Genomic DNA, 27,836 nt, shown 5'->3' with positions numbered 1-27,836 from the left:
ACCCACACTGCGTATCTACGAGCCTCTACTGGAGTGCTAGACAAAAGGACGGGACAAGACCCCGTCATGCCCAAGATATACATGTACACAAAAGAGTAATCATAAGCACCTCCGGACAATGGAGTGCTCTCAAATCAGCTGCTAGCTCCTATGAGTCTGGATCAGGATCACCTCCCTGTCTACCTGTGGGCATGAACACAGCGTCCAAAGAAAACAAACGTCATTACAAACATTGTAATGAGTAAGAGAGGCATAAACAATAATGATGCGTCAATGAGATAGTGAAAGCATCAATAAGGAGAAATTGTATATGACTGTCACTTATAAAAGAAATGACACATGCTGACTTATTCATAGTCATCCTCATATCATGTATGCAATAATGTATAAGTATAAGCTGGCCGTCCATATCGGCACGGTGTAATAATAATTAACCTGCGTCCAGGCCTCCCGCGTCCTAGGTATAAGCTGCCCACTATAGTGGTGTGTATGTCTGCCCGTCCATATAGGTACGGTGTAATATCATCATCATAATATGCTCATCATCATATGCTCATCATAGTATGCTTATCATAATATGCTTATCATAATACATGCATAAAGACTCAAGGACAACTATACTTTATCGAGGTGACATAAGGTCGTGAACCACCGATTCCATTATGGACATCTATAACTATCCTGCCTCACCATGAAGGAAATAGCATGTAAGGTGAGTGTATACAATAACTGACATCATTATCTTAATAGTATTCGGCCTCACCTTGAAGTAAATAACATGTATAAGGTGAGCGTATACAATAATGATATTATTAGCCCAATGGTATTCTGCCTCACCTTGAAGGAAATAGTATGTAAGGTGAGTGTGTACAACAAACAACATCATTAACTTTAGAGGGACATCATATCGTGGACTCTATAATCTTTAGACTCAAGCTTATCATTATCATTATCGAACTCATAACATATCTCTTATCTCATATAGCTATTCATGATCACGGACTTTCGACTTTCCGGGATATAGAGAATTCATGGAGAGGAAGGAGAATCATACCATCAGATTCATGCCATAGAAATAAAGGACTAGCCTCACATACCTTTTACGTTTAAATATTCTATCGCTTGCTTGTTCTCCTTCAATGCCAACGTTTCTACCTTCAAGAGAATTCACATTAACGTTAGTTAATCGACTATAAGAACGTGTTACTATTTCTAGGGAAAATTGGGCAGCACTTCCTTTGTTTATACAAGTTTTCCCATATTCTATATCAACTCCCAAACATTCATAACAACCTTCACAATACGATAGACAACAATCATCATTCATTTACATTATCCGTAATTCAACATTTCCTTTCAATTTCTGCATAATTGTGGTTATAATTCACTATCGCATTTTCTCACGTATAATAATTATTCCCCGTTCTAAATGTCATTCATAACATATTTACAATCACAATACATCACTAATCATGACTCAATCCCAACCTTTACTCAACAATGTCACTATTCACACTTTTATGACCCATTTTCTATATTCTTCAACAATCCAAGTTTTTCTAACTTTCAATACCTTAAACAACATGAATGACCATAAAACTTACCTTGGATTATGGATAAACAACCGTTGAGTGTAAATTCTCTTCTTTCACCAAAACCCTAACTCACTTCCCTTGAGTTTTCTTGGTGTAGATGAACTTTTGCTAGGTTTCATACACTTGTTCTCATGGATTTGGTATAATTGATCATGGTTTTCCCTTGAATTCTTGTAGATGAAGTTTGTGGAACCTTCTAGAGGTCTTGAGAGATGAAGAAGTGTGTGGGAAATGAAATTAATGAAGTGGGAACACATTTATATAATCAGAACTTATTCAGCTCGTCGGGGCTTCCACGGACACTTCCACGGTCTGTGGAATATTGTACGGCTCGTGGAACTGGTCGTGGATCACCACCAGGATACCATCATCTCTGCTGGGTATTCCACGGACCATTACAAGGTCCGTGGAAGGTTTCACGGTTCGTGGAACAGGTCGTGGAACTCACAGCTCTTTTCGAAGTTGTCCGTGTCGTTTCGTTTGATCTCCAATCCTTATACAACCTTCTTAACACTTGTTTAATACTTCATTAATGACCTAAACATCCCTATAACTCGCCCTCAAGGCCTTGCCAAATAATTCTTAACGCAATAATTTTATGAAATCTTTCTTAAACCTCACTTATACTCCACTTATTCTTATCAATCCTTATTTCATCAATTCATGTAACTTCAATATCTTAACGTACGCATTCTAAAACTACCAAATATTAGTTTTATAGTCTTAAGAACTTCCTGTTACCCTCAAGCTCGCATTGGTTCATTCACTATGCGACTTCATGAAATTTCCAAGGTGTAACATTGACGATGTAGCCTAGTTATGAGGTCGTGGTCCGAGGTTCGTTCCGGAACAAGTGGTACATGGACACCATGGGTCCCCTGCATGCCATGGCTAATTGGGGAAAATAATACCATTTAGCATGTGTGTACAGATATGTGACAGAACTGGAAACTTCATTGTTTATTGTTTTACTTTCGGCTTGAGTATTGGTGTTTCATTGTTGATAACTGGTGATTGATTCTCAAAGAGGATTATTTGAGGATATTTATTATGATTTATGTTTGTTGTGCCTGTCTGCCTATTCCATTGATCTTATGTGTGTATGCATGATACTAATCTTAGTCGGCCTATGATACCTACCAGTACGTGTTGTTTGTACTGACCTACACTTGCTGCAATTTTTTGTGAGTGTAGATTTTGAGCTAGAGACGTCTTCTAGACCTCGCATCTAGTTGAGGTTGTCCGTTACCAAGATCAGAGGGTGAGCTCCTATCCGTGCCATGCCGCCTGAAGATCTTTCTTTATTTCAGATGTCTATGTTTCATCCAAGACATTATGTTTATTTTTAGACGGTATCTCTCCTCTTTAGACATTGTTGGTTACAGTCCTTGTACGGTGACTTTCAGATTTTGGGGATGTAATAGCTAGATTTCCGCACTTGCTATTTATAGCTAGATTTTCTTTATCAATTATTCGTGAGTGCTGTTTTATAATTGGTTTAAGTAATTGAAAATTGGTTTGATAATGGGTTGAGGGATTAGTTCGCCCACTATAGGACTAGTGTGGGTGTCATTCACGTCTGTTGGGGCGTGACACATGTATCTTTCGAAACTTATAAATAAGAAAACAATGCTGATTACTTAATAAGACATTCGACTAATAGTAATAACTTTCCTACACATTAAACAACAACAACAACAACATATACAGTGTAATCACACAAGTGCGGACGTTAAACATGTAATTTATTTTTATTTATTTCAATTATAATATTTTATTACATAGGAATTTCTCATTTTTATTTTATTTTATTTTATTTTATTTATTATTCCACTTCAAAATATCTTAACATTACATTGAAAAACTTTTTATTTATAATTCTACTTAGTCTTTGAATAATTATATGGGAAATTTCACTAATAAACAATTTATGAGTCAAAATTACATATTCATATCCCATATTTTAAATTACAAACCTGCAGCCCAACAAATCATGGCTCAGCTATAAAAGAGGCAGAATATTCTCTTTCAGCTAGAAAAGCGCTTATTCTCTTTCAGCTCTGTTTGGATTCAGAAGGTAACTCCCGTTAATTTCTCCTCCAAATCCCTACGAAGATTTTGTTGGAAGATTTTCCATGATTCTCTCCAATATACAATCGTATATGGCAGTAAAATCGTGATTTCAGGTTCTTCAATTTCTCCTTCCAATCCTGCATTCCTTCAAATCTGCATGTAGATATTGCTCTACTTTTTCCTTGATTATTAGTGATTTTCAAAGATTCTTTGATTAAAAGTAAGAGAAAACACTGATTTTGATTCAATTTTATTCAATGGAAGTTTATCCTATATACATTCAACATAGTGGTGAATGGAATTCTGGAAATAATTTTGTCAATTTCATTGGGGATTGTGTTGTTATAGAATCTAGTTTCAATTTCGGGAACTTAGTTGCAGCAATTTTAAAACAAATCTGGGTTGATTCTGAATTGAATATCATAGAGATCAAGTTCATTCCGAAGGATATTTTACCGCCTATGCTAATTCGCAATGACACTGGTGTACATGCATTTTTTGAATTGAAGAAAAAAAATTCAAAATTCACTGCTTATCTGTTGTGTATAATAGTGAGGAAGGCGTCAATTGGTGTTGGTTGTTCGGATAGTAATTTTCCTGCTACAAACTCAGTGGCTTAGGTAGAGGTGGACTTATACAAAAGATTGATGATGCATATACAATAAATATGATTGAGTTTGAGGATGAAGAAATTGATGATGAGAATGATGAAGGAATTAGTCAAACTGAAAATAATGATTGTGGTATAATAGAAAACTTTTTACACAAAAATGTTGTGGAGGATCAAATTTACATAAACAAGGAGAACTTGCTAGTGTAATGAAAAACTATGCCTTGTGCAAGAAGTTCCAGTTTAAGGTGAAGAGATCAAGTGCAATAATGTTGTAACACCCCGTATCTTGGAACTAAGTTTAGACTCATATCATTAGAGTTTTAGTGGAAAAACTGAAGGTTTGAACGTTTTGCGAAAATGGTTGATAGGCCTACTTCGGGCAGCCATAAATCCTTGATTAGTTGGGAATTTGGGAAAGTACCCTTAATGAAAGTTGTAGTATGTAGAAATACCTTTCTAACGATATAAGGACCAAGCCAATCAGAGATCGGAGCAAGGAGATATGATCGTCTCAATATGGCTAATAGTAAGGCACTTAAAATTCTATAGAATCGGCTAAGTTTTCGATGCGTCTGCCTTCCAATCATATTTCGTGAAAATCCATTGGGAATTTGAGGAAACTTAAAAAATGAAAGTTGTATCCCTTTGAAATATCTTTCCAACGGTATATTGTGGAGCACAAAAAGCGCTGTGTACAAGAAGTTATATCCATTTTACCGAACACTGTGCAGAACCGACACACGTAGCTTTTTCAGGCGCGTGGGGGCGTAAATCTGAGTATCGACCTGCAGAAATAGGTCGGGTTCGGGTTAAAAAATTGGGATTTCGAGTTTTAAGTTATATTTAAGCTTGGGGTTTATTTCCCTAACACCCCTAATCACGAAAAAGTACCCTAAAGTCAGGAAGAACAAGTCTCAAGCCTCAAGAACCCTACAAGGTAAGTTTTATCATGATTCTAGGTTGAATTCAAGTCCCTAATTCCTTGTAATCTAAGCAAGAAATCATTGTTCATAAACTAGGGTTTTCAAGAAAACCCATCTCAAGGTTCAAGAATTCAAGATTTTGGAAATCTTCTTCAAAGTTAAAATCTTTAATTCAAGTTTGGAGCATCACCAGGTATGCAGAGTTACTATTTACGTGTGGGAACATCATTGCTCTTCCCCATGCCTCCTAATCCATAAAGTATGAAACTTTACAAAACTAGGGTTTCTATTCTATACTATGCTCATGATAACCCTAAGTCCATGTCTATGACTATATTATATTTGAATTGCTATTATTCTATCATTATGTTCTTCATACTCATTATGATTATTGAGAATTTGTCCGTAATCCATGAAAACCCATATTTTGTATTCCATGGGTTCTTGCATGCATGTTTTTGACTAAGAATGATTATTTCATGAATATCATATATGTCTACAAGTTTTCATGCAACTATATTATATAATTACTTTCATGCTATGATACAAGATACATACATACTAAATACAAGTTATTTCATGAAACCATGTTTACAAGTTATTTCGTGAAATCATGATTACAAGACAAGTACAAGTTAATTCACAAAAATCATGGGCTTCTTAGCCAACTATATTATGTTCATATTTTTGGGAGTTGCACGAATTACCGAGAAGGCTCAGATAGACTAAAACTATGTAGCCATCATAGGACAAGGATCGCTCCGCCCAGTTAGGACGATACCTTAATTTTACACTGAATGGATCCATCAGGCACGTTACCACCTTATACCCTGGCAATGTATGAGGGCTCTGCTGGTCTGGCGAGGTACCAGACTCCACGTACCCATGTGGTGATATCACATGTCGGTTTATGAAATGCTCTCCCTACTTATCATGTTTTACTTATGTTATATATATATATATATATATATATATATATATATATGTACTCATGCTCATGTTCATGTCCAGGTTTTCAGTTTCAGTTCTTATCATGTTATTCCATGTCCCATGTTATTTCTTTCAGTTGCTTTACATACCAGTACATTCAATGTGCTGACGTCCCCTTTTATTGCCCGGGGGCCTGCATTTCACGATGCAGGTACAAATTTACAGGAAGACGCCTCTGCTCACTAGGATCTGTACGTACCAGCTTATTGGTGAGCCCCATCTCATTTGGGGTTTAGACATTGTCTTTCTTTATTTAGTTTTGCATCTAAAGGTATGCCGGGGGCCTTGTCCCAGCAAATATGTTACGTGTTTCAGACTCATGTTAGAGGTTTCATAGACAAGACAAGTGTCATGTTAGACTTCCACATATGGTAGCCGGTTTGGCTCATTTATGATATTGTTCGCATTCATGACTTAATCAAGTATTTAGGTTTAATATTATGACTTACTATATTTTATAAAAGCTCATCATGTACGTCACGTTATATTTCCGCTCATGTATGCCTCATGATGGTTCAACAAGCCATGTGGTTCGCTCGGTCACATGTAGTCAGGCACCGAGTGTCGTGTTACACCCAGGCCGTGGTTCGGGGCGTGACAAATGTATGGTATAAAATTGTATATTCTGTTATATAATTGTATAATTGAATAGTACGTATGTTGATAGAGTGATTCATGTATTGTATGTATGTGCTTTGTGGATAAACTTTTTGATCCGAAAAGATTTTACACTCCAAAGGATATAATAAGTGACATGCAACAGGAGCACGGGGGTAAGTTAAACTAGATGAAAGTGTGGAGAGCTAAAGAAAAGGCAATGGAAATAATAAGAGGGAAACCTAGTGTCTCTTATGGGGAGTTGCTGTCAAGGTTGCATAATTCAGATGAGCGACGCTTCCATTATGTATTTGTTTCCCTGTATTCATCTATTAAGGGTTGGGAAATTGCAGGACAATAATGGTGGTTGATAGGAGCTTTCTTAAAGCAGCATATAAGGGGACTATATTGACTGCTTTCACACTGGATGTAGCTGTTGAGTACTATCAAGATTCCTTCCTCTTAATGGTTGTTGTAGTTTGTATATACTTGAATAAAACATGTATAATTGTGTATATTTTTCTATACTAACTGCATAATTGTGTATATTTTTCTATACTGGTTGTATAATTGTGTATATTTTTCTATACTGAGTGTATAGTTGTGTATGTTTTTCTATACTGGCGGCATAATTGTGTATATTTTTCTATACTGATTGTATAGTTATGTATATTTTTCTATGTTGATTGTATAATTGTGTGTATATTGTCTAAACAGGGAATATCCTACCGCTAGCCTATGCACTCGACTCAAAAAATGATGCATCTTGGGGATGGTTCTTCATGCAACTGAAGAATACTTTTGGGGTTTGGGAAAGAATGTGTATTATTTCGGATAGACATGATAGCATCCAGAATGCAACATCAATTGTTTACCTAGAAGTGCCTCATTATTTCTGCATCTACCATTTGTGGAACAACGTCAAGAATCTATTCAGGAAAAATGAGGAAAAATCGAGACTGGTCTTTTTTGTTTTGGCTAAGGCTGACACCACTGAAAGGTTTGACCGCTACATGAACGAATTGAATAAAATTGATCGGCGAGTGCAACCTTACTTGTTCAGTGTTGGGTATGACGGTGGTCTAGAGTATTCTGTAGAGTGAAAAGGACAATTTTCATGACCTCCAATATCGCTGAGTCAATGAATTCAACAAACAAATTTGCAAGAGAGCTTCCAGTAAGACACTTGCTGGAGTTTTTGACAAAGTTGATGACATAATGGAGTTACGAAAATAGGAAAGTGCAATGAAGTCTACAAAGCTTGGCAAAATGTACAACAAGATGTTGAAGAAAAATATGATTGCATCACAGAACATGACGGTAAAAACTTGAGTATAATATTTCATTGTATTACTAAATTGCATCCATAATAACTATCTTCTGTTGTTTGGAAAAAACAATAGGCGATACCTTCTACAGACCAGTTGTGTACAGTGGTTGAAGGGAAAAGGATAAACATAGTGGACCTTGGAGAGGGAACATGCAATTGTAAGAGATTTCAAATGAATGAATTGCCATGCTCGCACGTTTGGGCAGTTGTAAAGCACAATGGAATGGACCCAATCCAATTCTGCTCTTTCTATTACAAGAAGGATTATCTCATGAAAACATGGAAAATTCCTGTGAATCCTAATCCAGATGAGACTACATGGGTTGTCCCTAGAGAGGTCATGGAGAATGTGGTCTTACCACCAGATGGGAAGAGAAGTGCTGGAAGACCAAAAATGAAGAGATACAAAGCGGCTTTAGATATGGATAATAATAAAAATAAGAAGAAGAGGGCTAAGCTTTCATGTAGGTGGTGTGGACAAGCTGGTCACAATAGGAAAACATGCAAAAATATACCAAAGAACTTAGTTTGAAACGCTAGGCTTTATGTTACGTTTCTTGTCGTTAGAACCATGTTGAGTACTTAGATTTCATAGCAACAGTTGAGTTGTGCTTTTGAAGCCTGAATAAGTATTTCACTGTAGACTATACCACAATGTTGAAAATATATTTCACTTTAGCTGCTTATTTTCTTGTTAATTCCTTGAATCTTATTGGTTGCATATGTTTACTCTAGCTGTTTTATATTCTTTTAATTATTCTGTCCGTTTATTGGTGGCAAGGGACGGATTTCAGGTCAAATAAAGCTTCATTTAACCATTACATATCACTAGAATTAGCTGAACCTTGATTTCTTTGTTTGTGGATATGCAAGAAGATAGCAATAGTATTTTAACTGTTCATGTATAGTATGTGTTGGGAGTGCCAGGTCAAATAAAGCTTCATTTTTGTTTCTTTCCAAGTTACTGGGTGAATAATCACCAATATGCAGCCTCAAGACTGTATAATCTATGTATAACTTCGTATAAATTTTGTATACATGTGAAGTATAATAATGTATAACCCTGTATATGTGATGTATAACAATGTATAAACCTGCATATGAAATTCCCGTGACAAATTTCGTTGTATACATGTGAAATGTAATAATGTATAACCTTGTGTTACATCCCGTGTTTTCATGTGTTGGAAAGCGTGCGACTTAAATGACATTACTAACGAAAACGAGGGTATCCCCCAAGCTTATAGGTGGTTAGAGTGATGGTACAGATGTATCGTAAGGATTAGAAGTTAAACAAATCGAAGAAAATAAGTTTCATCGAGATTCAAACTTTATTTGAATGAAATACGGTCCAAGATATATATCGTGTATTTTGGACTAGGAAATTGAACAGTCCAACATAAGCAAACTTACCCAAGCCTGGAGAATTTGGTCATTTCAAGCAGGAAAATCAAGAACTTGGTGTATACAAGGAATGAAATCTCGAAATGATTTAAGATGGAAAGTGTAACGACGATGATTGCAAATAATATTTTGTGTGTGCCAAAAAAAGGCTACGGACTAGTACCATATTTCGTGATCGTGATTGTGAGTATATGAAGGGTGTGCAAAAGAATATATTAATTTACGTAAGCATTTTGTGATCATGGAATAAATATGTTTGTGGTCAGTTTTATGTTAGAATATAGTGGAGGATTAGGGTGTTAATTGTAATTTAGGTGGATAAGTCTTATGTGAGTTCCTTTACACGTGGAAATATGGTATGGAATGGAGGAGGTGACTAATATATTTATATGCGTACAGGTGTAGTGGTGGTTTTCTAGGAATCATTTTGCATCCATGAAGGTAATTAATATATTTAGTGGGCCCATATTTTATTTAAGGTGGGGTTCTTTGAAAATCTTATAGGAATAAAGACAATTCCCTGTAAAGGAATAAGGGCAGTAACGAAATAGCAAGCTATTTCTGGGCAGCAACGTGATATATATATTTGGCAAGGTGAACAACACTTATTCAGGGTAGTAACGTGATTGCTATATTGAGCATCAACGTTGGCACTATTTCAAGGAAGAGGAAGATATGAACAGCAACGTGTGGAGGTTCGTCCGCTTGCGCTGAAACAAAACACGGAGTACGACGTAGACGTTATGTCCACGTTGATTTTGTCCAGATAATGGCAAACTGGAGATTTCTTCGGAGTAAAGCAAGGTGGAGGAAAAGTAGTTCTTGGAATCCAAGGTAATAAGTCTCCTCTTCTAGATATATTTAAGTTCGTCTAAATCATCACTAAGTTGTTAAACGAGAAAGTACGGAAATTATACCGTATATCGTAGTTGATGTTGTTGTTGGCTTATGAGCTGCCTTGAAGGCTGTTTTGATCGAAGTTTTGGAGAGATTTCTACTTGTTTATATTGATATACATTATTGTTGTTGTTGATGATGATATGGTGTATGTTGTGGGCTGTTTGGGATTTGGATTGGAATAAGAATTATAGGGAAAATGTTGCCCGAATTTACGAAAGTTGGTTACGAACTTTTGCAAGATGTTTATGGTTTCCTTTACCTTGATTGTAGATTGGCCAGTGTTGGAAGCACAGGTTGAGTTAAGCACGTAAGCAACAAAGGTATGTTAAGGCTATCCCTTTCTTTCATTTTGGCATGATCCTTATCATATGAACGAACATAGTGAGCAAGCGAATTCCAAAGACTCTATTCTTAGATAGTGTAGAGATATTTGTATCCTTGGCCTCCTATGTTTTATGTCCATAACTCCCAGAGACTTATCATACTAGCTTCTTATGTCATCAGAGGAGTTCAGGGTATCCTTTTTCGAGTCTTACATGCATTTATATATATTATATTATATATGGATCTGGTCGTACGTTCCTCGGTACTATGATATTATATATGGATCGGGCCGTACATTCCTCGGCACTATTATATTATATATGGATCGAGCCTTACGTTCCTCGGCACTATTATATTATATATGGATCGGGTCGTACGTTCCTCGACACTATTATATTATATATGGATCGGGCTGTACATTCCACAACACTATCAGTTATATTATAACCTATGCCTATCATACGCCACAGAGTCATTTTCAGTCATATAGAGTTACGCAGATATTCTCAGATGTTAGCCATAGATGCATTCAAATATTGAGATTGGTTTTCATGATTCATCTGTACTTGATGTTCTTATGCCTTACATACTCGGTACATTATTCGTACTGACGTCCCTTTTCCTGGGGGAGCTGTGTTCATGCCACGCAGCCCCAAATTGTTTTGCACGAAAGATTATACAGGAGACTGACTGTAGGGTATTCCCAGGCTATCAGCTGGATTGGTAGACTCCATTTCATTCGGAGTATGGTCGAGTCAGAGTATTTCTTTAAGATTTGAGTCAGAGGCATTATAGGTATGTTGGGGCTCTGTCCCAAATTATGTTTTGATATCATGTTCTACGTTAGAAACTTTTGCAGACAGAGTTATTTATACAATATGTCAGTCTTGTAAGCGGCTATTTAAGCTGATATATCATTTTGCATTACTTTACAGATTCATATTATTACAGATTTTCCTTGATTTAAGAAAGACGAAAAGAATGTTTTGAAAAGCTTTCATTATGCATATCATTTTATGATTAAGAGTCCAGTAAGATTATGAGTATAACTAGAACCAAAGGGTTCGCTCGGCTCTAAGTAAGGGTCGGGTGCCCATCATGCCCTATCAAGGATTGGGGTGTGACACGTTGTATATGTGATGTATAACAATGTGTAAACCTGCATGTGAAATTCCCGTGACAAATTCCATTTTATACATGTGAAGTATAATAATGTATAACCCTGTATATGTGATGTATAACAATGTATAAACCTGCATATGAAATTCTCGCGACAAATTCCTTACAGTACTATTAGTGACTAAATCAGACCAACGACATGTCAAAGAGCCTCTGACTAACAATCATTCGGTAAGAAAAATCAGATACAAAACTATAATTCCATAATTGGTCCATGCCTTAAGATTTTTACAAGAGTCAATTACACAAAATATGCATAACAAACTAACTAGTCACAGTAGTTTTTTACTTTCGCGAATAGCAAAAAGGTATTGTGATTCATCAAAAGTGGTACTTTAACAAAACCGAACATCAATTACTCCTAATAAGTACAGTGAAACTACAAATGAACTACGTTTCTCGGCTTTTTTGGCCGCCCCCTCCTCTTTTTCTTCTTCTTCTTCTTCTTCTTCTTCTTCTTCTTCTTCTTCTTCTTCTTCTTCTTCTTCTTCTTCTTGTCGATCCTGCCCTTGACCTCATCATCTCTCACGACACCAAGCTGTTGTTTCTTTAATCCATATTGTCACCACAACTGGGATCCAATTCTTGCGCGATATGTGTCGATGTCGAAAATCTTCTTGTCTATTGTTTTCCCGTGATGAAATACTCAACAGAGGCAACAATAAAAAGCACCACAATCCCTGTAAGCACCAAATTTCCCATAAGCTACTGTAGGTAAACAAAATATCGTGATTAAAACTGTATAAAAAAAAGAACTTACGCATTGAACTGATGTGGCAGATCAATGACCAAATTGACCAACAATGGACAGATAGTGCTCTATCAGCATATGCATCATTTTTCAAATCAATATTGCTCCTCTTGCCATAGAATGCGGTACTTGTCAAGAATTGAGGTATCATGAATGCAAAAGGCAGCAGTGCTTTTGTAACAAAAGAATCATTCAAAGCACCACGGTTGGAGTCATATCCGTGGATGCACCTATCCTTGAACGTAAGCACACCCATGACCCAGTGACCTGTATCTTTTTTTTTTGCACGCTTGACATGAATCGGAATTAACACGTGGTCAACCGTGTCCCACAGTACATTTGCATCACAGTAAAAGCCTTGAATATACTGAGATATCTCATTAACTTCAGGAATAATAGCAGCATCATGGTTAGCCTTTACATACTTTTAATAGAATTTAGTAATCTTGCCACCAAAATACCAGTCAGTTGTCGTGAACCGTACAACAATAGTAGGATCATATTTACCCTTTTTCCTCAAATAGTAAAATATGACATCAATGTGCTGAGATCGAAAAATAGAAGTAACCATTATTAGTGAATCAATCCAAAAAACTTTAGAACTTGCTAAACATCAACTAAACTACACCCTGAACTACCCGCAGCAAGAGAAACATTCATCAACACTTTCCAACTTCCCTATCACCTCTAATTTACAATATTCAGTTGAATTCAAAAAACAAATACGGCTTACATAAAGTTCAGATCACAAATATGGACTGAAAAAGGCTCAAAGTGTATCAAAATTTATAAATACATGCAGAATAGAACATGGAACATGCCAAAGATGATGGACACAACACCACCTCACATTCTGAGCCTATTCAGGGACTCATAATTCTTGATGCAAAAAAAGGATTCCCAATCTGGATCCTTGAAACTACAGGAAGTTTTTTTTTATGTCAATCAGCTTGGAGAAGTTTGAGAAAATTAAATACAATTTCCTTAACTTCTAGGAAAATTTGGCATCCTAAACTCCCTCTTAAAGTTTTCTTTTCTATTTTAAGAATGTTAACAAATAGTTTACCTACTGATGATAAGACTTTGCAGGTTCGCCCATCGAGATGCCATTATTGCAGAGAGCATAAATTGGAAAGCATTGAACACATCATCTTGGAAAGGAGATATAGCAAAGGAGGTCTGGAATTATTTTACTGGAAGATGTGGAATTATCAACAACACCACTCAAATCAGACCCACATTGATCAACTGGTGAATCCACAAATTTTTTAAAAGAAGTACAAAAGATGGCATATCACTTATATAATATGAAGTCCATATTACTGAAGTTCACTAGATGTCATGCCAATTTCGCGATAACCTACGAATTCACAGGATGTGAAAACCCCCAAAAAATAAAAACGAATTCAAGACAGTCCCAAATACGTATCTAAGACGAACTACAACATTCAACATTATTCACATGAGAACTCATTCCATATGTTAAGGGGTAGTCTACAAGAATAATAGACCTTCACAACAAAGAAGAAGAAAAGTTCATAGCAAGAATGAAGAAATATCATATCCTGCAAACAATGTTTTACATTGGCATCATAATACAAAAGCAACGCTAATTGCCATAGTTCATATAAAGGTTTATACATTGATTCATAACCCTCCAATTCACGATTCATCTAGAATAGAAACATTGAAAATTATAAGAAAATCACATACCTCGTCAGATAAAAGTTGAGCGCTGTATGAAATCGTGTGGAACTAATCCCTCCTCGTCACATAAATTGATCCAAAAATAAAAGGCACGGGCAGATTATTTTTTTCCACTGGATAAACTTCTTTGGCGCTTTAAAATCATGAAAATGGAAAATAATCAGCACATACGGATCATTGTAAAAAGAAAAGAAAAATCTTAACACAATGAAGCTACCTTTGTGTTGAATTCATCCCATCATCAACAAACTCAGCAAATGTTCTCCCTCAGGTGAATAGGGATCAAACTCATCAATGTTGTTCACAAAAGGATACGTCTCCTCAGAAATGCACTTGGGCGCTGAGTTTGATGTGCCACTTATATCAGAACCAAAATCTACCACAAATGGAGATGAAACACATTTTGCTGGAAACTTTTTCTGAGCCAATTCTTCGGGTGTCATGTCTTCTTTTTTGGCATGTTGCCTATGAAGCACAATTTGAGACATGTTTAACTTGGCCAAAACTTCATCAGTGAGTTCATTGTCATACCGCGTGTTTGAATCATTCACAACAGGTGTTTCCATTGCCCCTAAGATAGATAAAAGGTATATTACAAGTTATATCAACAAAAGATAATTATGTAATTCAGAAGGTGACTGAATAATATACCAAAAACACCACCAGTAACTCCCTCATTTGCCTCACCACCAGTAACTTCCTCATTTGCCACACCACCAGTAACTCCCTCATTTTCCTTGACACTTGACTTAGTTTGCTTAGCAGGCATATTTCCTTCAGGAACAACCGCGGCAAAGTCATGATCATCAAAATGTTGATTCCCGTCGTGGTCATATGTATCATCATTATCAACACTTTGATATTTCTAATAAAAACAACACAGAATTGAGGTTACATATTATTTTTTTAAAAAAGAAGGAAATAAAATTCGGAAAAAACGCACCTTAGAAACTGGAACGCCATCCCCCTTTTCCTTTGTTGCCTTGGAATCAAACAATTTGAAGAGTTTTTCAAAGGAAGAACTACGTAATTGTTGAGTACTGTAACTTTTTCGGTAAGCTAGAGAATAAAAAAAAAAGAGAAAAGGGTCAAATATACCCCTCTACTTTAGTTTATTGGTTAAATTTACCCTCCGTTAGTCAAAGTAGTCAAATATACCCCTTTGTTAGCCAAAGTATACACATATACCCACTTTATTAGATGAAAAACCCCAAATCATCCAAAATTACCCAATTTCAATTAAAATGATCCGACCGGTCTCTTATAACCCGACCCGCGACCCCATCTCTTCTCCCTCACTGTTGCTTGCTCTATAGCCATCATTGCCGGAGAGCTCGTGACACCAGAGCTCCGGTGAGCTTCTCCAAATCAGAGTTTCTCCAATCCTATACAGTCACACCACCAATCAAACCATGGCCAAGATACCTCACTCATAAAACACTCATCTCATTAATCAAATCCCAATATGATGTTAACCTTTCACTCCAAATCTTTCACCATGCTGGCAATTTCCACCCTGGTTTTTTCCATAATTACGAAACATACCACTCTATTATCAACAAGCTTTGTTGTGCACGTGAGTTTGATAGAGTAGAGACCCTTTTAGATGAATTAAGTAATTCTAGTATTAAATGTGGGGAAGTTTTGTTTGTTAATGTCACTACTAAAAAAACTGTATTTTCCGACCTGAAAAAAGGGTCATTTTCGACCTCATGAGGTCGGTTTCGGGCAAAACCCGACCTCAAAACCGACCTCAAAATTAGGTCGGAAAAGAGTGGGTCGGAAATATTACCGACCTCATGAGGTCAGTAATATTTTTTTAGTCGGATATTAATTATATGAAATACCGACCTCATTATGTCGGTAAATTATATTAATAATATAATGATATTAGTTTACCGACCTCCTGAGGTCGGTAAGTTATATGAATATATAATATATTGTTTTAGATTTCAGTCGTCGTGAGATCGATATTTCTCAGTTTCTGCAAAATATTTGCAGAAACCCGACCTCATGAGGTCGGTAATTTGCAATTTCTAGAAAAAATTGCAAAAAACCAACCTCATGAGGTTGGTAATTTGCAATTCCCTGGAAATATTTGTAGAAAACCGACCTCATGAGGTCGGTAATTTGCAATTTCTGGAAATATTAGAAAACCAACCTCATGAGGTCGGTAATTTGCAATTCCCTGGAAAATTTTGCAGAAAACCAACCTCATGAGGTCGGTAATTTGCAATTTCTGGAAATATTTTATAAAAAAACCGACCTCATGAGGTTGGTATTTTATGTGTCTGGCCCCAAAACCGACCTCATGAGGTCGGTACCTTGCAAGAAAAATGGCAGCATCTAGCTGTTTTTCCAGCTGCTCCCCTGTCAAGATGAAAATAATTTTACTTTCAACTAAAACCAGCTCAAATAGCTGCCAACAATACACCAAACTACTATAAATACATAAAACATTAAACTACTATTACAACACATATACTACAACCACCAATACATCAAATTCAATTTGAAACTACTTCAAAGTTGAATAAAAATATCAATCAAATATTCACAAGAGACTTAAGCTACTTCAACCTTTGCAAACACCAAAACAACATTAAACTACTTCAACATTTGTAAACATCCACAAAACATTAAACTAGCCTACATTAAGTTAGTCTACAACATTAGACTACTTCACCCCTCGCAAACATCAAGATGGTTGACGCGAACATCCAAAGTCAAGTTCTACTGCTCAGCTGCCTCAAGTTGCTGCTTTAGAACTGCAACCTCATTTTCTGACTTTTCCCAACCTACCAAATATTACAAAACGATGGAACTAATCAAGATTAAAAGAAAAGAAAAAAAGGCCTTTTTCATTTTTGGCTCGTCAGCCAAAATTAATTACAGGACCGGCCAAAATATACAAAACCTATACACTAATTATGTATATTATATGCATATTTATGTATATTGTATGTAGATTATATGTATCTTTATACTTAATATACAAAACCTATGCATTTACCAGCTATTATGTTTTAGAGCGGTCCAAAAATGTAATTATCCCAGAAAAAATGCATGATTGATCAGAACAAGTTCCAAACGCTATTCTACGTGTGATTTAGGTACCACAAAAAGATTGGAAATATTCTAGAAACTATTTCTAAGATTGCATTCAGAACTTATGGAAGAAAGGGAACGGTGGAAGATACCTGCAACGGCTTCTTCTGCCACTTTAGCATGCTGCTTAACTAAGTCTTCTTTTGCACTAACATTAACTAGAGCAGCTGATAACTTCTCTATCAGCTTCTTTGGACTTTCCTTGGCTTCATGCCCAATAGTTGCAGCTTTTGAGGTTACTTCCGGTGATTGGCTGTCATTATCTGGAGTTTCTTTTAATGGATCCTGCTCCAAATAGCAGAAATTGCAAGTGTTGAAGTAAGAAAACATAAGCTAATAAGCACTAGCAGGAATTACCAGGGGAAAAAAGGCAAGGAGAAAACAAATATAGAGTAAAGGCCCCAGGAGCGTGGCATAAATTATTCTAACAGGTGAACAGCAGTCAAATCAGGCACAAATTTACTATGGGGGGATAGTTTGCTTTCGAGGACTTACAGCTACTATTACTATCAATGGGTTGATTTTGTTTAATTCAATTAACTTATATCTTTTCTCAGTTTATCAAAACACGTGTATAATGCGTTTGCCCTTCTCGGCGTGCTTTTTCTGTTGTTGCATTAGTACTATTTTACCTATCAAAAGCAGAAACATTCAATGCTAAAGTTGATGAGGCTTTCATGTACAATATTTTTCTGTGCATTGGATACAGAGGCTCATGAGGCTTTCACGGATCTGAAATGCACGGTTTCAGAACTAGAATCTTTGAATACAGAGTTTGTTAATTAAACTAAAGGTTTACCATTATCGGATAAATTTTATGCAGAGTAACTTTTAGCAGAAATCATAACTACGAAATTTACATATGATAAATGTCATTTGGGAACCCTTTTACTAGGTGGATAGCTGGTTCCAACACTAAATGTCATGTTCATACTTCCACTTTTTACAATTAAGTCATTGAAAGCTTGGATCAATATACAGTTGAAGCTTTCAAGCATCTGGACTTGACCTCAAACTCCATGCACCTAGATAGAACCTTACAAATCCTTATAGAATCATTTACAGTGATTTTCCATTAGGCATACTTAAATGTCACATGGAAAAATTTTGGTCAATGGTTCGTCGAAAAATGAGAGATCCTGAAATACTCATATGAAACTTGAACCCCACAGTTCCACAAACTGGCAGACGCAAGGAAAAAGAGGCAGGAGAAGAATAGATACATGGAAATCGACCAGAGTCTCAAAGATATAGCATTTGGAGAAGGCATTTTAGAAAACTAAAGTTTCATGGAGTATAAGCAGTAACACTTCATAACTATGAAAATTTGAGCAGCATATTTAGCACAACCATTATCAGCTTGAAATAAACATGCATAAAAATCTTGGCTATGAAAAATCAGCCATGTATTTTTTTTTCATGTGTGAAACGCGATTAGTTTCTTCATACCAGAACAACTAACTAAAAAGCCAGAAATTTTTTATCAAGACAACCTCATATTCAAATCTATCCAGTATACCATATTCTAAACTAGAACCCAAGTAAAAAAAACTTCAAGCTAGGAAAAGATCAAAACTAGTAGTGCAAGTAATGTGTTGGCGCAATTATACAAAAAAAAAAAGAGCTAACCACTTCTTCTCTTTCAGAAAGTTCCATTAGCCATTCTGTAATATATTTTACAGGTTTGTAAGCTTTTTATCAAGTAATTAATTTTGAGTACGTGTAATGAATTTAGTGATTGAATGAATGAAATATGGATCACTGAAATTAACCTTATTCTAGTTATGGTTTTCTGTTGGGTATTCAGTATTAACTAGTATATACATTAGGCACTGTATTTTGGGATTATAGCTATATGGTAGCTTTGGAATTTGGATAGCGTTGTGTAGTTTAAAGTATGCCAATTTGATCTTCTCCAAATCCTTTTTGAAGCTCTACTGTTGGATTGAAAGGGAGGTTATGGATACTAATGAATAAGAACATTTGAAACCCAGAATGTCCTATGGTTAAGAAGAATAAGACTAAAAGGTAGATCAAAAGAAGTAAACTTATAGAACAATATTAGATTTTGTTGGAGTTAAATAAGGATAGTCCTATATCAACTCCATGTGTTGTTCCTTGGATCCTTCTCCTGCTTCAATGCGGATATTAGGTGAGCTCATATCTAATTATATAGTCATTATAAAAGTAGCTAAGATATGCACTGAGGTGTGTCCAGACTCTTTACCTACTCTACTTCCTCCATAATGCATACTTAAAGTATATACTTCAGAGAAAATGATAGGATGGTTAGAACATGATATCGCTAGGACTATCTTCTAGTCATTCAACTTCTAAATTTTGTTCATCGATGAAAGAAACAAATTACCAACATGTACATTCATACGCCACTGATACTATATATTCGGTCAATTCTCAAGAGTAACACCAGAATTTTACAATGTTGGAACATTAAAAGCATCTTAGTGCACTTCCACAATAGACATCTTTGTACAATGACACTTTCTGTAAAACCAAATGAACATACATACAATCAAATGTAAAATACTCATCCCCATTCAAACAATAACTCAGACAAAAAAACACTTGATATACATTGCACCAACAGCTTCACCCCCCAACAAACACCAAAATTGAACATTATAAGCATTTTAGTGCACTTCCACAATAGGCAACTAGTATGCTATACATGTGTGTACAATGACACTTGATCTCTGTAAAACCAAATGAACATACATTCTACCAAATGCAAATTGTTCATATACAGCTGCAAAAAATTGACCAAAAGATCAATTATTTTTTAACCAACCAATCATAAATTTCAGGAAACTAGCTATAGCAAATCAACAACAAACTTGAGCAAACCCAACCTGATAATCACCAATTAAATTAGGAAAAAGGTTGCTAAAGACGCAAAAAAATATACTTAACTACATAATCTCATAAAGCCAAAAGACCTAAGTAAAAAATAACAGAACAACAAAAGTAGCAACCCACTTGATATCTAATCATATCATACTATAATGATTGATTCTCAACAAAATCTACTTCATCTCCCTACTAGCTCTTCTGCATATAGAAATGTAAAAATAAAGAACAAAAATATAGATACCCCAAGAAAAGCAGAGAATCGCGAAATAAGATTAACCAAATATACCTAAAAGACAATGTAATATTTTAATCACTTTCCACTATAATAACTACCCTTGTAGTCGATTACAAATAATTTATATGGTATCTCGCAACAACTCAATTTTATTCCAACAAGACAAGAATAAGGATCTGGGTAACCAAAAGAACCAAGAAACAAGGAAGAAGAATAGTCGTTCAAAATCTGACCTGCAATTTTGAAGAAGAAAACAAAGAAAGCATACCTCAAATTGTCGGATAGTCCGGCGATGGCAATGGCATACGGCGGCGACGGTGACTGGCAAGTGGCGACAGTGACTAGCAGGCGGCGTTATTAGGGTTAGAGAGAGGGGGAGAGAAAACGTGAGATCAAAAGAGAGAGAAAGGGAAAAGGCCGTGGACGGCGACGGCAATGGCAGACGGCGGCGACCACACTGGCAGGTGACGACTGTGACTGGCAGCATCGTTATTAGGGTTAGAGAGAGGGGGGGAGAGAGAAGGTGAGAGGAAAAGAGAGAGAAAGGGGAAAGATCGATGAAGGGTCTGTACGTATTTTATTTTATTTGACTAATTATACCGACCTCATGAGGTCGGTATGTATATTATTTTTTAATTTTATTTTTAATTTAAAAGAATACCGACCTCATGAGGTCGGTTTATTAAAAATAATTTAAAATTTATTTTTAATAACCTGACCTCGTGAGGTCGATATTCTTTTGAATTAAAAATAAAATTATAATATTTAGCATCAAATGAATTTCTGACGTACAGAGGTCGGTACTTTACTTTTTGAAATTTTGGTACAATATTACCAACCTCATGAGGTCGGTTTATTTTTAAAAATATCGAAAAATAAATATTACGACTTTACCGACCTCATGAGGTCGGTTATTTTCCGACCTCAACTGAGGTCAGTTTTTTGAGGTCGGAAAATACAGTTTTTTTAGTAGTGTGTGATTAGGAACTATGGGATTGCTAGTAAGCCTACATTGGCACTTAAGACCTTTTTAAGAATTGAGAAGTTTGGTGTTCAAAGGTCATTTAATGCTTTGTTGAATGCGTTAGTACATCATAAAGAGTATGATTTAGTTTATGCTTTGTTTAAGAATTGCCAGAAGAAGTTGGATATAGTGCCTAGTGTGTTTACTTGTAATATCTTGTTGAATGCTTTGTGTAAGAAAGGCGATATTGATAGTGCGATTAAGGTTCTTGATGAGATACCTGTGATGGGAATAGTTCCCAATATGGTTAGCTACACGACGACGATTCTGGCTTGTTATGTGACACTTGGTAATTTGGTGGGTGCGAAGAGAATGTTTGATGAAATTGTGGATAGAGGGTGGTTGCTTGATGCGACGACGTATACTATCTTGATGGCTATGGATCAAGCAAGTAGCAATAGTGAGCGAGAAGAGATGGGGTCACGGGTCAGGTTATACGGGACTGGTCGGATCATTTTAATTGAAATTGGGTAATTTTGGATGATTTGGGGGTTTCCATCAATAAAGGGGTATATGTGTATACTTTGGCTAACAGAGGGGTATATTTGACTACTTTGACTAATGGAGGACAAATTTAACTAATAAACTAAAGTTGAGGGGTATATTTGATCCTTTTCCCTAAAAAAAAGGACAAAAGTTAAACCAACGAAGCATATGTATACAACAAACTGGAAAAGGGATAAGTTAATACAGTACCTTTCCGATGTCAAGCCTCAACTCATTAATTTCAGCCTTTAAATCATCAGGGCTTGCAAAACTATTGCATCTCAGACGAGGCTGTTGCTTCTGTGGATGAATTGGGGATGCAACGTTAGAATGGTCATTGTCAAAGGTAGGCACATCTTCTTCCAATGGAAGATCAAAATTGACATTTTCAGAAAATGTCGTAAGATTCAGCCTTGATATCTCTTCATTGGCAGGGGTAATGTTCCGGTACTCCAACTACAACAATAATAAAAAACAAATGATATAAACACAAATTAAACTAGGCAAAAATGTAACATATACATGATTATAAATGACTTATACAAAATAAAATGGAATCTGCCTATGTTGTATACATGATTATAAAGTCAGGTTTTTTTTTTTTTTTTTTGTATAAGGAATGTAATATCATGTATACATGTCACAGTCTCATTTCTAACTTTGATGTATAAATAACATATACAGATCATACATGTCAGTAAAATAACAAGAAGCTAGCACATTCAGAAATACTTTTCTCAAACCACAATCATAAACATATATCAAATAGCAAACAAGAACTTTACCTGGTAAATACTAGTCATGAGTTTCCCACTAGTTAGGTCCACAAGCATCAGATCTTCTTTGACTTTCCAGTTAAGGATGTGTTGCACACTATTGACAACACAAGAAGAGTTTTGTCAACCGTGGAGCAGCACTCATAAAACCATACTTGGAATGCAAGTGGCAAACCTCCGAGCCTGTACATCATCAACTTGGCACGCAATTTATCCATAATTGTTCTGAACATGTCTTCAAATACTTTTATGCCCCATGCATACCTCTGACACTGACCACTCTCAACTATATCAAAATCCTTTTTTAATATGCTATGCTTATTAGCATCAGAGAAAAGGAAATGGTGGATGAATACTAGTATGGCCATTTTGAGCGCATCCTCATCTGACTTCCAACCCTTTTGCTTGAAGTGATCAAGCAAACTCTCCCTTGTTATTGATTCTTTTCCATATCTGGGAAAATACTCTTTCAGTAACCTGTTGACTTCTGGCTCATCATACACAGTGTTATCATCTTCGTAACACTTCGACCCAGTAACCAAAGCATATTCTCTGATGCCGAACCGCAAGGTATTACCATGCATTGAGTTTAATCCATATCTCTTTTTCACAATCAGAGGCAATTTCTTTCAGTAAAAAAATATATATGAGTTGATTCTGATTGTTGAATGGAGGCAACTCGAAGAAGTAGCCAAAACAACTATCCCGAAACATTTGTTGTTGTGTTTCAGTCAAGTATTGCTTCAGAATGCTGACAATCTCTGTGTTTGTATGGAAACTAATCATGGTTTGGAAATGTTCATCAGCTTCTAGATAGTACTCACCAACCTAAACATGAAAAAAAAAAACAGTGAGAATTAAACGGAAGAAAAAATGATATACGAAATTTCAGTTTAGATATACATCTATTTATATTAGTTTAGACAAGTATAAGCCCCCACTATAACAGAAGGAACTCATTCAAAATAGCACCAAGTTCAGATATACATAGTTATACCAGTTTCTACGAGTATAAGTCCCCGACTAGAAAATAAGAAACTCATTCAAAAATAGCACCAAGGTTAAGATATACATATTTATATTAGTTTATAGAAGTATAAGTCCCACTAGAACATAGGGAACTCATTCAAAAATAGCACCAAGGTTCAAATATACATAGTTATACCAGTTTATACAAAGCTAAATATGTGAACAAGATAAAGCTAGAACAAATTATGTGAATTAAAGGCTCATCACACAAAAGCCAGAATACCTTCTTTTCGGCTAGAGCAGGAACCTTCGTCTTTTTCTTTTTCTTTTACTGTTTTCATTGGCATTCTCGGCCTTTCTCTTGCCGGCCTTAATAGATTTAACAGTTTGCTTCGCCTGTGAGCAGATCCTTCTAATGCTTCCCTGTTTAGAAGGAGCAGCAGGGGTCTCAAAATCATCGTCTTCATTATCATTATTACCACGATGATTAGTTGAACACATTTTCACGCACGCCTACTGAAAAGACAGATAAAAGATGAAGATGAGGATCATAAAAAAAGAAGATGCACAAAAAAGCTCACGGGAACAATCACCATCTAAAATCAACACAAAAAAGCAACTAAAACAGTGCATGCAAGTAAAGTATACTCCTATTAGCTTAGAAAATCAAAACCAACATACCCTAAATAACACCAAAATTAAACCTAAACCAAACTAAAAACACTTTAAAAAGCAAAATCAAATACCTTAACTCAAAATCAAATACAAATTGGCTACTGTTGAAGACCCTAATAAAAGGGAAGAAGAAGCTTATTCAATTCTAAAAAACAAATGCTACTGTGAAGGCACTGATAAAAGAGAAAACGAAAATGAAGCACGAAATGTAGCCAATTTCGTTGGGAAAACTTACTTCGTTGGGAGAGATCAGTGAAGGGAGTTCGCTTCACTGAGAAGTGTAGGAATGGTGTTGGTTCACGTGAGCGTGTTTTACGTTATTTCAACTTGTCCGAAATTGGGCCATTTCGTGTAAGAACCCCAAATATGGGTCATTTCGGGTAAATAATAGGCCCAAAGAGTCATACAATGTTATTTTTCCGAATTATATTTTATTATACTTACTTTTGGATGACCTCGCAAGGGGTGTAAGTGTAGAATTTTCATGATAGAGGGAGTCTAAGTGTTTTATTTTAAAATACAGGGAGTGTAAGTGTAGAATTTTCATGATAGAGGGAGTCTAAGTGTTTTATTTTAAAATACAGGGAGTATATTTGAACTGAATTATATTACATAAGTTTTTATTGTAATTAACCCTTCTTCTTTTTAATAGGCAATTTTTTAAACCATAGTTTTTACTACATTTATTAACATTTATAGTACAAAAAGTTTAAAAAATATATAAAACAAGAATATGATGCAAATTGGCCAAGATCACAAAAACCTAAGCCCTTAAGATCCTTTTCATCCCCAGCCGCCACACACCTCACCCTCTTCGCCTTTGCTTCGTCAATAATATCGAATTTGCAGTTGTTCAAGTTCTAATTTTCTTTCCTCTCCACTTGTTGTTCACAAGTATTTTTACTTTCTTCTTTAAGTTGCCATAATCGTAGACATTGAAGTAATTGTCTTTTTTTTTTTTTTTTTTTTATGTAGATTGTTTCTCATCGGTTCAAGGTGAGCAATGGTGATTCCATTTATATTGAGAGTGATGTTTTGTGAAGTCGACGACAAGGTAAGTTGGGCTTTTGCTTTTTGGATGATGTGGACAAAATCGATTTCTTTTGTTATACATACCACTAATAGAAGCTAAGTTAGTTTATGGTTGTGTCGTATAAATATTTATGTTTAAGGAAACTGTTCAACAGTCATAATGTAGTTAAAATCAAATGCTTATTATTATTGTACATGTTAATATCAGTTCTGTAGGTTTTCTTGTTATGGATCTATAATTTGTCCATAAAGGATAATATAGTGTTGTATATATGCTTGTTCCTTGATTAAAACTTCGTTAAAAAAAGCTTTTAGTGCAAAAGATTGAATTGCTTGGAGCTTGCCATCCATTTTAAATATAAGAATGTTAAGGAGATTTTAGTAAAGATAATGCTTTTCTATAAGGGGAAAAGGGTCAAAAATACCCCTCTACTTTCATAAATTGGCTACTTTTTCCCTCTATTATAAGTTGGGGCCAACTCTATAGCTCTCGTTACAAGTTGGGGACAAATCTATACCTCCCGTTACAAGTTCGGTCAAATATATCCCTACCGTTAGCAAAGTTTCGAAAATACCCCCCATTTCTATCACAATTCCCACATAAGCAAGCCTAGTCATTGGATATGGGTGACATGGACGCCACATGACATTTAAATTATCTATGTGGTGCCTACGTGGCAATTTTTTTTTAAAAAAAAAACAATCTGAAAAATTGATTTTTTTAAAAACAAAACTGAAAAAAATGGCTTTTATTAAAAATCTGAATTTTTTTTTATTTTATAAAACCCGTTTTTTCAAAATATATTCTCGAAAATTGGATTTTTTAATTAAAAAATCTGGAAAATGATTTTTTTTTTATAATCTAGAAAACTATAAAGTATTTTATTTTATTTTAAAAAGAAAGTTTCCTAAAAATATTTTTTTTTCAAATCTGGATTAATTTAAAAAAAAATATGGAAAAACTGATTTAAAAAAATTATTTTCCAGATTTTTTTAAGAAGCGGGTTTTATAAAATAAAATAAAAAACAGATTTTTAATAAAAACCATTTTCCATATTTATTTTTAGAAAAATCAATTTTTCAGATTGCTTTAAAAAGTTTGCCACGTAGGCATCATATATAATAAGTGAAATGCCATGTGGCATCCATGTCACCCAATTCCAATGAGTAGGCTTGCTTATGTGGGAATATGTTAGAAATGAGGGGTATTTTTGAAACTTTGCTAGCGATTGGAGTATATTTGGCTCCAATTTGTAACGGGAGGGGTAGATTTGGCCCCAGCTTGTAACGGAGGGTAAAAGTAGCCAATTTATGAAAGTAAAGGGGTACTTTTGACCCTTTTCCCTTTCTATAAAATATATTATCATATGTACATGTTAAAGTGTTAAAGTTATATACATGATACATTTTTTTTGTTTTTTGCTTTTTGGTTGAATTAATTTACTTTGTTGAAATTGATAGGAAAATTTGTGGAATTATTAGAGCAACGATGATAAGTGAATATTGATCAAACTTCGGTACAATTGGAGACAATGACGGAAGAAAAAAGAAAAGACTATTCAACTTTATATCTTAAGCAAGACACTACTATTGTAATTGTTGTCATAGAAAAATTATGTATTGTGAATATTTTGAAATTTAACTATATAATTATGTGTAACTTGAAATCTATTTGGAATCTAAATATTTTGGTTTTTCACTACGTTATAGGAATTCTTGAGTTAACAATGCTTATGGCGTATTCGTCGATTTGTAGCAATGGAGTTTCTGTAATCATGGCTAACCTATATATAATTGTCAAAAATATGGTTATATGTTTTCATCTTTTGTAGAATTAAAAAAAAATAGCTATGATTTTATGTATTTTGTGGCAAAAAGAATGAATTCTTAGCTATGTGCAAAAATGTTTCCATCTTTTGTGGCAAATACTTCAATCCATAGCTATGTATTTCGAACTCATAGCTAATACATTTTTTATTTCCATGAGACTAAAATATAAAATATCCACAAAGTTTGAATTTTCATAGCAAAAAAATCAAGTCTTTCGCCACAATAGAATATATTGTGGCTACCATATAAAGATTGCTACGGATTTTATTTGGCGTAGCAAAAGAGTGAAATTATTTGGTACAAGTATATATTTCGTGGCAAGAATTTTTTACTATCACAGATAGAACACAAAAAAAGTTTCGTAGCAATAATTATTGGTCCTAAGCCACAGATCGTGTAAAGTCTGTAGCTAACTTTTAGCTACGCTACTTCTAGCTACGAATG

General features: G+C 35.2%; 5 protein-coding genes and 1 long non-coding RNA gene across 6 annotated transcripts; 3 read left to right on the top strand and 3 right to left on the bottom strand.

The window, feature by feature from the left end:
• The first annotated feature begins 7,151 nt into the window (after nucleotides 1–7,151).
• LOC132630390 (uncharacterized) lies at nucleotides 7,152–8,653 on the top strand. The gene is made up of 4 exons (XM_060345971.1): nucleotides 7,152–7,272; nucleotides 7,509–7,885; nucleotides 8,028–8,111; nucleotides 8,195–8,653. Exons 1-4 carry the CDS (start codon nucleotides 7,152–7,154, stop codon nucleotides 8,651–8,653), a joined length of 1,041 nt encoding a protein of 346 aa, XP_060201954.1.
• A 3,829-nt stretch (nucleotides 8,654–12,482) lies between these two features.
• On the bottom strand, nucleotides 12,483–16,011 carry LOC132633763 (uncharacterized). The gene is made up of 3 exons (XM_060350242.1): nucleotides 15,038–16,011; nucleotides 14,604–14,957; nucleotides 12,483–14,519 (listed from the first exon to the last, which is right to left on the bottom strand). The coding sequence occupies exons 1-2, from the start codon at nucleotides 15,153–15,155 to the stop codon at nucleotides 14,617–14,619; spliced, it is 459 nt and encodes a 152-aa protein (XP_060206225.1). The 5' UTR covers nucleotides 15,156–16,011; the 3' UTR covers nucleotides 12,483–14,519; nucleotides 14,604–14,616.
• Nucleotides 16,012–16,802: 791 nt separating this feature from the next.
• LOC132633762 (filament-like plant protein 3) lies at nucleotides 16,803–17,842 on the bottom strand. Its single transcript, XM_060350241.1, has 2 exons — nucleotides 17,587–17,842; nucleotides 16,803–17,184 (listed from the first exon to the last, which is right to left on the bottom strand). The coding sequence occupies exons 1-2, from the start codon at nucleotides 17,822–17,824 to the stop codon at nucleotides 17,120–17,122; spliced, it is 303 nt and encodes a 100-aa protein (XP_060206224.1). The 5' UTR covers nucleotides 17,825–17,842; the 3' UTR covers nucleotides 16,803–17,119.
• A 3,193-nt stretch (nucleotides 17,843–21,035) lies between these two features.
• On the top strand, nucleotides 21,036–22,098 carry LOC132630389 (pentatricopeptide repeat-containing protein At5g16420, mitochondrial-like). The gene is made up of 2 exons (XM_060345970.1): nucleotides 21,036–21,064; nucleotides 21,585–22,098. Exons 1-2 carry the CDS (start codon nucleotides 21,036–21,038, stop codon nucleotides 22,096–22,098), a joined length of 543 nt encoding a protein of 180 aa, XP_060201953.1.
• Nucleotides 22,099–22,894: 796 nt separating this feature from the next.
• On the bottom strand, nucleotides 22,895–24,355 carry LOC132633761 (uncharacterized). The gene is made up of 2 exons (XM_060350240.1): nucleotides 24,139–24,355; nucleotides 22,895–23,714 (listed from the first exon to the last, which is right to left on the bottom strand). The coding sequence occupies exon 2, from the start codon at nucleotides 23,468–23,470 to the stop codon at nucleotides 22,943–22,945; it is 528 nt and encodes a 175-aa protein (XP_060206223.1). The 5' UTR covers nucleotides 23,471–23,714; nucleotides 24,139–24,355; the 3' UTR covers nucleotides 22,895–22,942.
• Nucleotides 24,356–25,120: 765 nt separating this feature from the next.
• On the top strand, nucleotides 25,121–27,264 carry LOC132630530 (uncharacterized). The gene is made up of 2 exons (XR_009578600.1): nucleotides 25,121–25,584; nucleotides 27,024–27,264. It is a non-coding gene; the product is annotated as an uncharacterized LOC132630530 (long non-coding RNA).
• Nucleotides 27,265–27,836: the final 572 nt, after the last annotated feature.

Source organism: Lycium barbarum, chromosome 3 (genome assembly GCF_019175385.1).
Source record: "Lycium barbarum isolate Lr01 chromosome 3, ASM1917538v2, whole genome shotgun sequence".
NCBI lineage: Eukaryota > Viridiplantae > Streptophyta > Magnoliopsida > Solanales > Solanaceae > Lycium > Lycium barbarum.
This window is presented reverse-complemented; position numbering and strand designations above follow the sequence as displayed.